Source organism: Gopherus flavomarginatus, chromosome 1, assembly GCF_025201925.1.
Source record: "Gopherus flavomarginatus isolate rGopFla2 chromosome 1, rGopFla2.mat.asm, whole genome shotgun sequence".
Lineage (NCBI taxonomy): Eukaryota > Metazoa > Chordata > Testudines > Testudinidae > Gopherus > Gopherus flavomarginatus.
Genome location: NC_066617.1, coordinates 272,429,609 through 272,445,724, shown reverse-complemented (window position 1 = coordinate 272,445,724; position 16,116 = coordinate 272,429,609). Strand labels below are relative to the sequence as shown.

The window sequence follows — 16,116 nt, the reverse complement described above, 5'->3', positions numbered from 1 at the left end:
TCTGTAAAGTTCAATACCTGGCTTTGGATAATATTCTGACGCTCTCCTTTGTCTATTTCAGACCAAAGGATTGAAGTGCCATTACTCAAAACTACTTGTTCATTTCAAAGCTGTTTATCAGGCTCACTTGCCAGAAGAACATCGACAAAACGTTTGGATGACTTAAGTTCCTGCTTCTGATTACTCTCAGCTTGGATAACATCAGCTAATTTTATTGTTCTTCATAGAACAATGGTAGAATTGCCTTGTCCTTGCTGTGCATGTAATGGAATTGCAGAACCATATTTTTTTTTTAATCTTGGCTGTAATTTGCTACTGGAATTCTTGCAGTTTCTACATCTGAGGGATATAGGGTTTTATATCTTTGTAGAAGGTTGGACACAAGAAAAGCCTTCTTGTTATACATAAGATCATTGTCTCTTCAGTCAGCTGATAAAATGCAGTGTCATAAGGTGACTGTATTGTTGCATTGTAACTAGATGGTTTTGCCTTAAGATTTCATTTTACTCAAGTAGGAGGAAAGGCATGTTGAGTGATAAACTGCATCCTTTGCAATGAAGTCTTTCATAGATATTCTGCACAACATGTCCTGTCAATTTCTCTGAAGAGCCAACTCCCTTAAATTGGTGCTCTCCCAAATGTTTCCCTTTTATGAAGTTTGTCTCCTTTTGCGTGTCTTTTCTCAAGCAGACAATGCAAATGGACCAGTTCCTAGAGGACATGCATGCTATAGATGCAGGTGAACATGATGCTCTCTGATCAGTTTAAGAGTTTGTGTTCTTTCCTGGGTTCTCAACAACTCTGACATGTGCCAAATTCTACTTGCTTGTGCATTTTTGAAAGTAGCCCCTGTGACAGAGTATTGGTGGCACATCTAAACTAGAAAATTAATCCAGTGGCCACTAGTACACTTCATCTCTCCTTGTACCTGCTGCCAGCATCACAGAAATCTCTCCAGCACTGGTGGCTGTTGTCATTTTTTTGCATTCTTTTGATTTTCATGACTGCATTTTTCAAAACTTGTTGAGTCTTTTTTTTTTTTCTCTTTGTAAGCTTTAAGGGGCTCGTATCCTCTGTTTTCATACACTCTTTCCTGTGGAGGTAAAATTCCCACAGAATATTGTTAGCATTACCACTGCCACTACCACCATTTTTCATCTTGTGCAAGTATACAGACTTGTGCTAAATTAGATCTCTGTTAGTATCAAACTTGACAGTTTTGTTTAGTGAGCATTTCGATTGAAGCCCACTGTATATTGTCCTCTCTAATACTAATACTGATCTGTGCATAAGTGTCACTGAATTAAAAAGCTAGTTTCTGGAATATTTCAAAGGCTAGTACTGCATGCATGGGTACGGCTATGATTTAGTCATGAGTATTCTTAGTAAAAGTCATGGACAGATCACGGGAAATAAACAGAAATTCACAGCCTGTCCATGACTAAGGCTGCGACTTACTCATGGAGTCCGTGACTTCCGAAGACCTTCATGACTTCATCCCCTGCTGGCTGGGAGCTGCAGCATCCCCTGCCGGCTGGGAGCTGCAGGGTACCCAGAGCTCCCCTGCCACTTCTGGCCATAATGGCTGGCAAGGGGGATCTGCTGCCACAGGTGGCAAGGGGGGATCCCTGCCGCTGCCTGCCCCCTTGGGCAGCTTGGGAGACCTGCGCCACTTCCTGCCCCCGTGGGCGGCTTGGGGGACCCTGACAGCTCCCAGCCACAGCCGGGGGAATGGGACCTTGGAGCTCCCAGTGCTTCCCGCCCCCTCCCCCAGCTGCCAAGGCTACCCATTTTGTCATGGGTATTTTTAGTAAAAGGACAGGTCACGAGGCTTCCATGAATTTTTTTCATTATTGCCTGTGACCTGTCTGACTCTTTCTAAAAATACCTGTGACAAAAACAGCCCTATCCATGACTTATACTGTAAATACCCTTGTCTAAAGCTTGGAGGGGCGCTGCTGGGGGGCAGGCTAGCGGCACCAGCTGCCACCGCTGGGATCACTGCTCAGGCGGTCTCTGGGGCCTGCCACACCAGTCGCTGCTCTGGCGGGCCATTGGGCCACTCCAGTGGCCAGCCAGTGTCTGGTCCCAGGGCCACCGAAGCTGCTTGGGCAGCCTTGGGGTCAGCCACACTGGTCGCTGCAGAAGTCACGGAAAGTCAAAGAATCGATGACTTCCGCAACCTCCGTGACAGACTACGCATGGGCAATTACAAACTCAGACGTTCTACCAGGCAGGCTAGGTGCTATGTTGTAATCTTTTGTACATAGAGATAAAGAAGCATTACATTAGGAATTCACATATATTTATATCTAACTATTATGTGGTACAAACTATGGGCATACAATCTACTGCCACTCTTGCACAATCTTCAGTGTGAGACTGATCTGGTCAGGAAATTTCAGTTGAAAATACAGAAAACTATTATAACAATTTCTGAGATATAGTAATAAAAAATAAGACTATGCAATGTGACAACATTTCATGCAAGTATTTGTAAAATGTTGATATTTGGCATTTTTTGCCACATGCTAAACAGATTCATTTCTGGAAAAAAAAAATATTGCCCATGTAAAACCAATAAAAATCTTTTAAGATATTATTGTTTGGTAGCTGTGACCAACAAACACCGTTACGGTGTTGAAATTAAATTAAAGAGCGAAAACTGTAGTCATAGTCATGTTTGTGTTTCTGGAACTGTGCAAAAAAAGACGTGAAACAATGACTGTCACCTACAGGCATCAAGTATCAGAGAGGTAGCCATGTTAGTCTGGATCTGTAAATAGCGACAGAGTCCTGTGGCACCTTATAGACTAACAGAAGTATTGGAGCATAAGCTTTTGTGGGTGAAGTGGTAGTCACGAAAGCTTATGCTCCAATACTTCTGTTAGTCTATAAGGTACCACAAGACTCTTTGTCGCTACCTACAGGCATGTGGCACCACTTGGCTGCACCATCTCATACTTCATCTAAATTTACACATCCACATCATTTGAAAGCTTATTTCATGTATGATGGGTACATGAAACTCCAAAAATCAGGGCCCTTCTTGGAGAATTGCTGCACCCCTAATAAGCTAACATCTCTGACATTCATACATTTTATACAACATTTTTCATCTGGAAGGATCCTAAAATGACTTTAAAATTCAGTGAACTGGTATTTAAACTATAAACTGAGATCACTTCATGCAAAACTGAAATGCAGTCATGTGAGGTAACAACTGTGCAACAGTGCACAGACATGTTACCCAGCAATGAAGGACAGGAAGTCAAAAACACTTCTTTCATTTGGAACTACAGAAGGAATTTATGTAGAACTTAATTGCCCAAGCTGGAATTCTGTAATGTGTTACTTCCTAATACATGTTCATTTGATTTGTAGCACAAAGCGATATCTATAGAACAGATTAGTTCAGTGTTTTGCTGTCTTAGATGTGTGGGAATGTAACTGGACAGGAGTAAAAGTCCACATAGGGTGAAAATTGAATTAGTATCAATGTCTCTGTTAATTTGGCTACAAAGAGCCTGATCATGTAACATCTGTAGGAGTTGTCAGTACCTCTCAAGATCAAGGTAGAGAGTACACCCATTTTGAGACAAGCTTTAGCATATTGTTCTGCAAAGACTTCACCATGTACACAGTCCTTCTGTAAAATCCTTGGTCCTAAAGTTAATCTAGTAAAGCAAGGCTCTATCTTTGTGCCTTTATCACGTTGTTGTATGGTTAATGTTTGCCCTAAAATATGCATTTCAGTGCATCGTCGTTATAGCGGGAACTGGAAGCAACACCTATATTAATGCTTCTCTAACAGTTTCCATTGTAAAAAATTCTTGCAACCTTCAACCCCTCAAATATTTGCCTCAGGCCTTAGAAATTTGACAGGGGAAAAAGACTGTGTGCCTCTTGCTTCTCCCATCAAACTAGTTTCAATTTTTGGCTGAGTTATAAAATACGGAAAATCACCATTTCCCATCACTGGCTTGGGTCACACTGAATCATTTGGTAACATGCCAAAATCTGAATAGTCTAAGGTTGAACCCCCTGCTGTAGCCGCAGCATGCACAGTACTGGAGACCCTTGGGAGCAGATAGAGCCTGCCTGCTACTAGAGCTGCTGTGGTGGAGATGGGGAGAGTTTGGCCAGGCTCAGCCCTCAGTCTTGGCTTAAGCAAACCCATCCACCTGCCAGGAACACCACATAGGGCAGGAGCCCCTGACCCACAAGAGGGTGTGGAAGAGAGCCAGACTAGGCTCCTCCTAATCACCCCCAGACACAGCATACGGTTCTAGATGTCCATTCTTCTCTTGAGGCAGGAACACCCTCTCCTCTTCCCAGTCTTGAAGAAAACACATGCATCTCTGGGAAAGGAGAACCAAATTGTGCTACCTCTGACCATGTCCTGGGCCCAGGACATGGCCAAACCTTTTAGTTGCACATAATACAGTTGTTCCCTTTTTTTTAGTATGTCACTTCACAGTTTGAAAAAAAACAAATTGTTACACTGAAAAACGGTCCTCAAAAGTTAAGTAATGCAAGAATTTACTTTGCATCGGCAACCTGAATTCATCCCCATGGTGCCTATGCATTATGATAGACTCTTATCACAAGATCGCACTGTTTCTGCAGGACTCAACCTTGTTCCGATTACGTGATGGGCTGTGCTCAGGGATTTGTGTAGTGAATAGGGCTGATATCTGTAAGATCTCCGTTATATGCTATAGAGTCTAGTAATTGGAAGATATGTAATGAATGAAGCTGGGGAATGTAGGAAGTTAAAGGATGGCCTAGTTAAGGCAGGTGAATACAACACAAGAGAACTAGATTCTGTTCCTACCTTTGTTACAGGGTTTGCCTGTTGCTGAGCAAATCAATTAAACCAGACTTTTCACAGCCACCAGTTGTGTTCCTTTTCTCAGCCCCCATGAGGCCCCAGCTGTCTTGACTTTCAGAAGTGCCGGGCACTCATAATTATGTCATTGGGAGCTGTAGATGCTCAATACCTCTGGCAGTAAGGCAGTGTCATCTGATGAATGAGTGCAGGGTTGGGAATCAGGATGTTCTTTGTCTAATTCTGGCTCTCAGTGAATCATTGTATGGCCTCAGGTAAATTGCTCTGAATGTGTTTCCTCATCGGCCATGTCTACATCTAAAATTTTGCAGCGCTGGTTGTTACAGTTGTATTAGTACAGCTGTATAGGGCGAGCGCTGCAGAGTGGCCACACTTGCAGCAACCAGCGCTGCAAGTGGTGTTAGATGTGGCCACACTGCAGCGCTGTTGGGCGGCTTCAAGGGGGGTTCGGGGAACGCGAGAGCAAACCGGGAAAGGAGACCAGCTTCCCCGCGGTTTGCTCTCGCATTCCCCGAACCACCCTGCAAACCGCAGGGAAGGAGACCTGCTTGCTCGGGGGTTCGGGGAACGCGAGAGCAAACCGGGAAAGGAGACCAGCTTCGCCGCGGTTTGCTCTCGCGTTCCCCGAACCACCCTGCAAACCGCAGGGAAGGAGACCTGCTTGCTCGGGGGTTCGGGGAACAAGAGAGCAAACCGGGAAAGGAGACCAGCTTGATTACCAGAGGCTTCCTCAGGTATGCTGGGATACCTGCTTATTCCACGGAGGTCAAGAAAAGCGCTGGTAAGTGTCTATACTTGATTACCAGCGCTGGATCACCAGCGCTGGATCCTCTACACCCGAGACAAAACGGGAGTACGGCCAGCGCTGCAAACAGGGAGTTGCAGCGCTGGTGGTGCCCTGCAGATGTGTACACCTCCTAAGTTGCAGCGCTGTAACTCCCTCACCAGCGCTGCAACTTTCTGATTTAGACAAGCCCATCTATAAAATGAGGCTAATACTCATTACCCAAGGAGTTGTGAAGATAAATTCTCTTATGTTTATGAGGCAACTAAACATAACAAAAAATGACACACAAATGGGTAATGCTGTATTCAGAGCAGGGTTTGGGTGCTGTACAGCAAGTAAACCATGGGCCCCACATTGAATTATGAGGGTGAAAAACACTGAATAGCTGTCTTTCATTGAGCACCATCCATCCAGTCCACTGAGTGTGGTACAGGTCCTGTGGGAAAAATAATTTGCAATTGTGTAGTTAAAGACTGTATCACAATGCATTCACGCCAGGGGGCCGAATTTAAAGTAGCCTGTGCAACCTTATTCTTGCACTTCCTAACATTTGAGTGTTTGACTTTGCAGCTTAAGTAACTCTTTCACAGTGTGTTCTTGTTTTGTCTGAATTTGGGTGACTAGCTTGAGTCTGCTCTGGAACTGTAATGTTCACACTACTATTTTTAGCATACTAGGCCTGAACTCAGCTAGTCTGAATCTGCCTTCCTGGACTCGGAGGCTTGCTCCCAGCTGCAGTGTAGACATAAATTCATTAAAACTGGAGGGAGGCTCAAACTTCCAGCCAATCCCAAATGCTAATCTGGATTGTGTTGGAGTGGGAAGAAATTTTGTTCCACACCGAAAGAGCTAGGGTTGTAAGTGTTCCTCACTGGAGAGAAAATTTAAGAGGAAGACGCATTCATTAGAAAACTCTAAAGGGGGGTGCTGTGACAAACTAGAATGAGAAAAAAGCAAAAGCTTGCATTGCGTTTTGAACTATAAAGTAGGTTTTGATGAATGACAGAATTATTTCTCATGTTATGCACTGTGTGTATGTGAGAAAAATCATCTGTTTTAAGGAATCTTAATTCTTTTTGTTTTAAATTATAGGTATGAGAAGGTGCCAGTAATTTTGGTTGGTAATAAAGTGGACCTGGAAAGTGAGAGGGAAGTATCTTCAAATGAAGGCAGAGCACTGGCTGAAGAATGGGGTTGTCCTTTTATGGAGACCTCTGCTAAAAGTAAAACAATGGTGGATGAGCTCTTTGCAGAAATCGTTAGACAAATGAACTATGCAGCTCAGCCAGACAAAGATGATCCATGCTGTTCTGCATGTAATATTCAATAGCATTAAAAGTGACCTAACCTGGACCTAATTTGCAGAATTTTTGTAAAGTGGAAAAACTGTCTGCCTCAATTACTGGTTTGTAGGTCACTTGGAATAACTCATAAGTGAAGTAACAACTTTAAGTCAGAGCTGAGCATTGAAAGTCAATCACGGTCTCTGAACACAATGGGGTTAAACAACTACACTTTCTCACCCAGTACCCCCTTGTGCACGTACAATTTCATCATACAGTTGATCTACAGGGTGATCTCAGTTGAACTATGTGTTTGCATTATGTCGGACAGCAGCAGCTATTTCATAAATTAGAAAACTCCTGGTGATGAAAATTGAAACCGCTAGAGAAGACCTGTGAAGATGATGTGCAATTAGCGTATCCTATACTGATGAACACAAAAGGAGAGGAAAGCCTTTCAGTTTCGATATACTGCATTTCAGGAGATGTACTTTTGGTTGTGGCCAAGTTTACACAAACAAGTATGCTAATTTCATCTGAACTTCTGATAGTTTTACAGGCCGATATGATCTGCAAGACCTATATAATTCTTTTTTTCCAAAATTGATGCAATTTCTACACTTTATCTCATCTTGTGAAATAGAAAGCGCTGCATCAGTACTTGAAAGAAGAGAGAGAAGATCTGAAAAACTAATAGTTAGTGAAAAAACACGATATGGCATTGGAATGTTTTAAATCTTCCACTTTGCTGCTCAAAAATGGAGGATCACTTCAGGTTTTGGTCAGACAAAAAGCCGAACAAACCCTCTGTTTACAAAGCAGGAAACATCTTTATCATTTTACTGAACCAGGAGGAAGCAACTGTGATGAAAAAAATCGCTTAGCCTTACTAACAAGGAACACTTTAATAGATTAGCTAGTACCATCTTGTAAGGAAAACAAAGCCATGTTGCATCCAGATGTTCCCTTTTGCAGAAACCTCATGGGACAGTATGAATATCCTGCATTTTTAAGTTTGCTAAAGAAGATAATTTCTTTCTTGCCTTTAAGGGCTAGGTTTTTTGGTGTGATCCCTAACTAACCTTTGGAAATCAAGTTTGCTATTTCATAGCTTTAATGTTGGCAACTTTATTAATTGAATAACCATGTGAAATCATTTTGGCTCACAGGAGGAATATAGGTTATGGTTCTTCAGGTGAGAAAGGAAAAAGCTTTTGTGTAATTTCCTGACACACTATTCAGAGATTGCCCTGATTATTAGGGTATCAAGTAGTGGGAGCAAATATTTTGTTTTGCAAGGGTGCTGGATCTCTGACATTCTAGTTTTCCTAGCAGTGAAGTATTTATCATTTGCATGACTAATGGCACAGAAATATCTATTCTGAAGTCTTACAATCAAGTATAGAAAAGTTTTCAATCAAAATGTCTAAGTTTTATATGTTGGAGTGATTGTCTTGAGCTGGACCTTTATAGATAAAATTTGGTCATCAAAATGCAGTATCACTGAGCCTATGGTCTAAATACCATCATGCTCTTATTAGTTTCTCAGTCTTGTGCAGTAACAGTGTAGTTCCTTGTGTGTAAATGAATGAAAACGGGTGCATGTGTTCCGGGGTGTGTGTGTGTATCCCTTAGAAATGCTGTAATTGGAGTTTGGTTCTGACAGATTTATTTCTGTCAGCAGAACTGCTTTAAAAATGCTCTTAACCTTTGAAATGAGAAACTAAAGTATAAAACAGCTTCACAAAGTTTCTTATATAATATAGTAATATTATTAATCTTCTTCAGTGGGTGACAGCTAACGGAAACATTAGTGATGGAAGAGAACTGGCCACCACTGCCCTTTAGTCCTTGAAAAGCTTTTCAAGGAAATAAGGATGTTAAGTCTGATAAATGTGAGGCACTACTATTCAGATTTTTCTAAATCCTTGTAATGTAGATTTTTCCTACCAGCTAATTGCTACAATCTTGGATGTTGTTGCACCTATTTCACCTAATATTAACCATGTGTGTGTGCTGAAGTAAAAATTGAGACTTAACTCAATGGTATCTTCACTTCCTAAAATACCGAAATGGAGGAGGGGTCTAATGAAACCATACAATCTATTAATAAAATAGGCAGCTTGTCAATTTGAGACCTACTGCCTGAGTGCTCAAAAACATCAAATTTGGTATCAGTTTAAAGTTTGGAGTGCATGTTGAGCAGTATTGTATACAAAATGCAAAGATCTTACATAAAGAATTGCTGTGTGACCAATAAAGTGGTATAAATAATATGTATGAAGAGCCTAAGTTGAAGTGTGTAACATAAAACAGATGGGCTTTTAATTTAGGAAAAAGTGCACAAGTAAAATTCTAAACAGAAAATTGTAATAAAAAAGATACTTCCAAGACATGTTTTTCTTACCATTTTACATTTGTAATGACTAAGCAACACGCACATCAACACACAACATTCCGGGGGTATGGTGGGGGTAATGTAAATGCTCTTCTCTTTATTGTGTAATTCTAAGGAGATAGTTGTGCACTATTTGTGTTTCCACTGATATGAATATAGTGGAGCTTGAATCAGTGACAGTTGCATTTGGCTAAGATATTTTTGAAAGCTTAAGGATAGCAAGAGGATAGTTAAATGAGCCACATTCGAGATAGGTGGCCACCTGGAGAAAGTCAGTGGTCTTGGGTCACCTCTTACTTTGTACCCTGATCAGACTACCAATTATATAGTATGTGAGTTTTTTATAACATGCCTTAAAATATTATGGTTTGATCCAAAGACCCATGCTTTCTTTTGCTGTTCTTGTAGAGTTTTGTACTTTTCTACAAAGACAGCATTTTTTAAGTTTTATTGATTTTTTTTTTTAAAGTTGCAACTTTCATTCTTTTTGGCTGTGATAATGATAGTAACTGTTTTCTCCCATTTTTAAAAAGTAGGTAAAATAAATAAACCAGCATCAAATCAAAAGTATTACACATGGGGGTTTTTATTAGAGCATCAAAAGCAGTTTTTGATGACTTTCTCTTCTATTCTGGCCAACAAGTAACTAGCCTCTCTCTAACCCCAGTGCTACCGTTGCCATCACTTTTCTGTGGGAAAACTACTGGTATTTGCTTTTGTGTATAAAGAATATTGCCTAAAGATGTCAGCCATTTGGTTGGGGGTGGGTTGTGCATGTTTGGTTTTCTTTTTACCAGTGTAGAATCAAAATACTGGTTAGGCTTTAATGGTGAAACTCCGCGACAAAGCAAATGTTTGACAACAGTAGGAGGCTTTTATCTGCATTGTTGTGCATCAGGTCTCAAGAATGATTGCAGTGGGTTTTGGAACTAGGCTTAACTATTGATTTGGAGTTTCCCAGAGGTGAATAAATATATTTCACAGTTAATTGTTGAGCTCTAGTACAACTGGCAACCTATAGATGGAGCAACAATTTGTTTTGTAACAATGTCAGTTGTTAAACCTTGATGTTTCAAATAAAAACAAGAATTGTACATAGAACTCAATGCAAACTCAGCAGTTGTATTTGGAGTTAAATTATTTTAACAAATAAATTTATTTAATGAAACCTGCCTTGGATTTCCTTGTATCATACAGTTTGGTTTTGTCAAATAGCTCATCCAAAGCTAATTAGAACTGCTTACTTGTAAACAGCACTAAACAGACCTATTTAGAGTTGAGGAGACGCTCTCCTGTTGAAATGTTCTGTTGATATAAATTGAATGGATGCAAGCAAATACTGGTGTTTTCCATTTTCACATAAACTGTAGCCTCACATACACTGCTACTGGATAAAATATTAAGAGAAAGTGTGCTACAGGAAAAGACTAGTGAATTGGAAGCTTATTACTGTACATCTCATTCTGAAAGGTTGAATAAAGATTGCTATAAAGTGTACTAAAATGATGTAATGAGCTGAACTTGGTCAACCATGAAGATGTAATATCCAGTAATACAGTTACTTTTATTGTATTAAAATTGCAGTGCGTTAACATAAGGATTGATCATCATGTCAACTGTCCTGTTGATGACTGGGCTTTTATTTTGTTTGTGTTTTTACTCTTACATTGCTCTACAGAATACATTGTGTTAGCAAGAATAGCTATATTTGAACAATCATGATGCTAATGTTAACAGGATAGTTCTAGATAATGTTGATTAGCAGTTGCATCTTGGTGCTACTGACATGACTATAATGTATTATTGTGTCTGAACTTCATGGGTATCTGGGGTGCGTGTGTGTTTTGTTTACAGGTCGTGGGTTTTAAGGTGCCAGAAGTTGGAGGCTGGTACTCTGTAAGAACTCTTTATTCTGTGGACAACACTGTGAAGATTGACAAATTATGTTAATTTACACAGCCTTCAGCTGCTCTAGTCACTGATAACTGGCCCATTCATTCAGTAAACCAATTTCCAGTGCATCTTTGGCTAAAACTGGACAACTGCTGGCAACATTCCATTAAATTAGTAGAATCCTTGGGTGGGAGGGGGGTTGTATAAGAGAATAGCCCATGCGGGTTACTGATATTTATTGCACTATTCTAAATAGCTAAAAAACACAGCATGCTGTGGAATGCGGGAACACTTGTTTAGGTTATGATATATGACTTTTAAAAAAAAGGAAACAAAGGAAAAATTCTTATGGTTGCAATGTTCTGCTGGTTCCTTCTGGGAAAACTTTACACTGTTTTTCAATTTTAAAAATATCTGTCACATTTTCTGTTTTCCAGAGATTCTCACTGGGCAAGCACTTGACTTCCATCACTTAGGTCAGGTAGTGATAGCTTGCTCATCTTCAGAGTGCTGAACTATTCTAAAAATGGCCCATGGGAACATCTCTCCTATCCTTTAGGTGCTGTGCTGCTTTGTGTCCTCTCTCTAGTATAAGATCAGTCCCTTTCTGACTACATGTAAAGGAGAAATTCCCACAGTACTAACAGGGCTTTGTGGGCTGCGTGGCTCTCACTGACACCCTAGAACAGGGGTCGGCAACCTCTGGCACGCAGCTTGCCAGGGTAAGCACTCTGGCAGGCCAGGCCAGTTTGTTTACCTGCTGTGTTCACAAGTTCGGCCCATCGTGGCTCCCACTGGGGGCGGCGAGAAGCGGCGTGGGCTGAGGGGTGTGCTAGCTGTGGCTTCCCACTGCTCCTAAGGCCTGGAGCGGCGAACCGCTGCCCTAGAACATAGTAATACCTTGCTATCCCTCTTTGCAACTTCTTTGAGTCTGTTTTAATAAACATACTATTTACATTTCTTATGAGAGGCTTCATTGTATTATACATCCAAGGCAGTAACTGCTCTGGGAGGAAATGAATTTGCAGATGCGTTGAGTTGTTGGGCTCTCTAGCCCCTGTTGTCCATGCTGATATCATGTGATACCTTATGTTGTCAACACATCTGGACTTTGAGCCTCATTGCTCCTCAGCTGAGCTTCTCCTTTGGTTCTGCATGCCTTTGGTGCCACAGTTGTTTTTCTTTTCTTCCTGGAATTGAGGAATGAAGTCACCACTGGCAGCTTCAAGAAGTGCCAAGATTGTAGTTTTCTTTTCTTTTTGTTTCATCTCTGTTTTCATCACTATGGTCTGAATATCTTTCAAGTACAGTTGACTCTGAAAAGTGGCTGCATAATAATTTTATTCAATAGGCCTGTTGCCTGTCTATTCAGAATTATACCTGTATGTATTTTGCTTGATTTTTACTGCTGTTAGTCCTGCAGAACCAGCATAGCTCAGAAATAAGAGCTGGGTTCTATTCTGGCTTAATGTCGCAAGCCTGAGCCAGACAGAACCCAGCTTGACATTGAGTTGTGAAGATGTGTTTGTGGATATGACAGTTATGAAAAAATATTCTCTACATGTAAACTGACTATACTGTGAAACACTGAACCCTAATCCCACTTTAACAAAGCAGACCTCTTAAGCAGAGGCCTCCTTGCTTTGTCTTAAAACTGAACTAAAGAATTGGATTAGTTCTCTGTCTGCCCCAGCTGTTGCGTTGGGGAAAGTGAAGAGCACAGAGCAAACCCCAAAGCATTGGGTCTGCACCTGTGTGGCATCCTGAAAGACCATCTGTCCTCAGCACAGACTTAGAAGTGACATGCTTGGCCTGCAGCAGAAAGGGATCAGGCGTTGCCAAAATTAGTGATGAGCAAGAGAACAGAGGCTGAGCCCTTGTAAAGAAGAATCCCAGCTTTCATATGTGTGTAGAATGTACAGATATGTAAATGTAAACTAATTGCAAAGTTCAAACAGGAGATTCAGCTGGGCTCCACTTCTGCAGCAAGCAGAGGGAACCTGAAGGTGCTTCCATCTCATCTGCCCTTCTGCTCTCATTATGTGAAATGAAATATTTTTGCTCAACCTCCTCACAGTCCTTAGGCTGGCTGTGCATATTGATGTTACCCATGAATAGAAGTTGTCAAATTCTGTAATTCCCCCTGCATGCACACTCCTTAAAAAAACCCACATGCTAAGGTTGGCTTTATTTATTGCCATTTTAGACTTCTCCAAGTGTCTGCTATAGCCACAACTATGGTAACTATTGCAAGGAAAGTTGTCTTCCTGCATTTCCTCACTGGTATGCACATGGGACACACTATATACTCCTCTAGCATCATCTGCTTTAGCAGCCCATGAGATGTGGCCAAAATGCTGTTGCACTGAAAAAGAATCCTCTAGCCACTGCAGTCTGCCCCTCTTTCTGCTTGTGTCTAACTGCCCAGCCTTTGAGTCAGAAAAGCTGGTGCTGGAGAAAGTGTGGTGCTCTATTCCCTAAATACCAGTATGGCAGATGACTCTTCCACCCCTCACACCAGCTAAGGGGAGGGATACCTGCAGATCTCAATAATGGTTAGGAATAAAATACATTGGAAATTTCTTTTGGATATTATTGCAAGTTAATAGCAGATCCATAGTTAAGGTTGAAACTAGCTGCATGTTAAAAGTCCTTTTTTTTTTTTTTTTTTTTTTTTTTTTTTTTTTTTTTTTTTTTTTTTATAAACCTCTCCCCTTCCCCAACACAGCTGCTCCAAAAAGAAACCACTCTTCCTGGAAGTGCTAAGCACTCACCTTTTGAAAATCAGGTGACAAATTCAGGACACAAATTGAGCACCTCAAATTGCTAGCCACTAGGGCTGTGGATTAATCGTAGTTAACTCACTCAAAAAAAAATTAATTGTGATTTAATCCCAGTTTTAATCACACTGTTAAGCAATAGAATACCAAGTGAAATTTATTCACTATTTTTTGATGTTGTTCTACATTTTCAAATATATTGACAAGATGTTTTGTTCCACTCAAAATGAAATATTTCATTTAGTTTTCATTTTTTTAAATCTTTTGATTTTTAGTTAAATCTAGCTACATTTTGAAACAAAAAGTTGAAAACTTTTCTCTTGAAAATGTCCAAAGTCATGTTTCAAATCTTTTGAAATTTTTTTCCATTTTTTTAAGGCAAAACTATTTAGCTGAATTTGCAGACAGTGTTGGTTGACTCAAAACTGCATTTTTTATTCTTTTTGTATTTGGCAAATAAACTACTCACTGAAAATTTTTTACCTAGTTCTAGTTAGGAGGACTCTGAGGCATCTTTCTAATTCTCTTACACTCAATCACCCTTTAAGAGAATAGCCTTCCCTCAGGACACTCAACAGAATTAGTTGTGGACCTTTGTAACTAGTCAAAACAGCCCATAGGTAACAAGGCCTTGAGGGAAAATAAACTGGAAAAAAAAATATTTTAAAGCCGCCTCTTGCTAGTACACTGCATTAATATCATGCTTTCAGGCAAAAAATCTCTAAACATTTGATAAAGTGGGTAAATATTATTTTTCCCCATTTTACAGATGTGGAAACTGAATCACAGAAATATGGTTATTTCCCCAAAGTTGCATGCAAATTTAGTGGCAAAATGGAGAACCAAATCTAGGTCTTCTGACTCCTAGCACCCTCCTCTAATCACCAGACTGCTATTGCCCTATTACAATAACAAAAAATGAGGAAAGCTTTCCTTAAATCTTAGGAACCAAAGAAACGTGAAAAACCGATGTCCTGTCTAGTGGTTCTAAGATCTATTAGTGTGGGAAAAATAAGCACCAGTGGAGATGATAAGGAAGAATGTTATAAACTGCCCTTTTGTATTTGTTTGCTATAATACACTTGTGACCTAAACTATTTTTTTCTTGTTTACAAATTTTTATGAACGAAAAAGCAGCTTTCACAAATCTTGTACTTAAAAACAAAGGGTCTAGAGCTACACAGAAATTCTATGGCAATTAATTTGGCGTTTGTGGAGAAAAATGCAGAAAGTATTTTAAGTGGCCAAATGGGGAATCTCTGGGAAAGAGGCCATTTGCATAGAGCCAGCTACTGTGGTTCCAGGAAAACAGGAAGGTCAGGCTTAATAAATTTGCAAGAATTATTCTAGAAAAGTGCTATTGTGAGAGGCAAGGGGAATGCTGTGGAAATAATCCATGTGTTAAATGGTACTCTCCTCCTACCAATGGTAATGAATCAATTATATATAATACTGCTTGTGGGAGAGGGATTTTTTTCCCTCTGGTTGGTAAATATGACCTAGAAAAGCAAGCAGGTACCAAGTTTCTCTTTCTATATAATCCTTTTTACAGTTTGGATTTATGAGCTCTGAACAGTAATTTTTCCTAATCGATGAAAGGGTGATTGGAAAAAAAATAATCAAACATGAACCGTCGTTTTGTGAATGCAACAATTGAGGTTACATACACAGAGGGAAGGTATCCAGCCTGACAAGCATAGTGAACAAATGAAGAGAACCAACTAGGCACTTTACAGATTTTTGTCCACAGAGACAGATCCTCTTCAGGCCATTAAAAAGTTACACTATAAGTACAATGCACTCTGAGTTCAACAGTACAGAGAGTACCATGTATGCTAGGGGTAGGCAACCTACGGCCCGTGTGCCAAAGGCGGCACGTGAGCTGATTTTCAGTGGTACTCACACTGGCTGGGTCCTGGCCACCGGTCCAGGGGGCTCTTCATTTTAATTTAATTTTAAATGAAGCATCTTAAACATTTTGAAAACCTTATTTACTTTACGTATAATAATAGTTTAGTTATATATTATAGACTTTTAGAAAGAGACCTTCTAAAAACATTAAAATGTATTACTGGCGCGCAGAACCTTAAATTAGCGTGAATAAATGAAGTCTTGGCACCCCA

At 40.3% G+C, this 16,116-nt stretch overlaps 1 protein-coding gene across 3 annotated transcripts in view; it reads left to right on the top strand.

Moving 5' to 3' along the window:
• RAP2A (RAP2A, member of RAS oncogene family) overlaps positions 1–10,488 on the top strand; it is a 32,667-nt gene extending 22,179 nt beyond the window's left edge. For 2 of the 3 annotated variants that reach the window (XM_050951935.1, XM_050951925.1), the window contains one exon: positions 62–678. In XM_050951935.1, coding sequence (XP_050807892.1) covers positions 62–74 — 13 coding nt within the window. In that variant the 3' untranslated portion in view covers positions 75–678. Of the gene's footprint in view, positions 1–61; positions 679–6,731 lie in introns of those variants that run through there. The other variant, XM_050951919.1, reaches the window with a different exon arrangement.
• Positions 10,489–16,116: the final 5,628 nt, after the last annotated feature.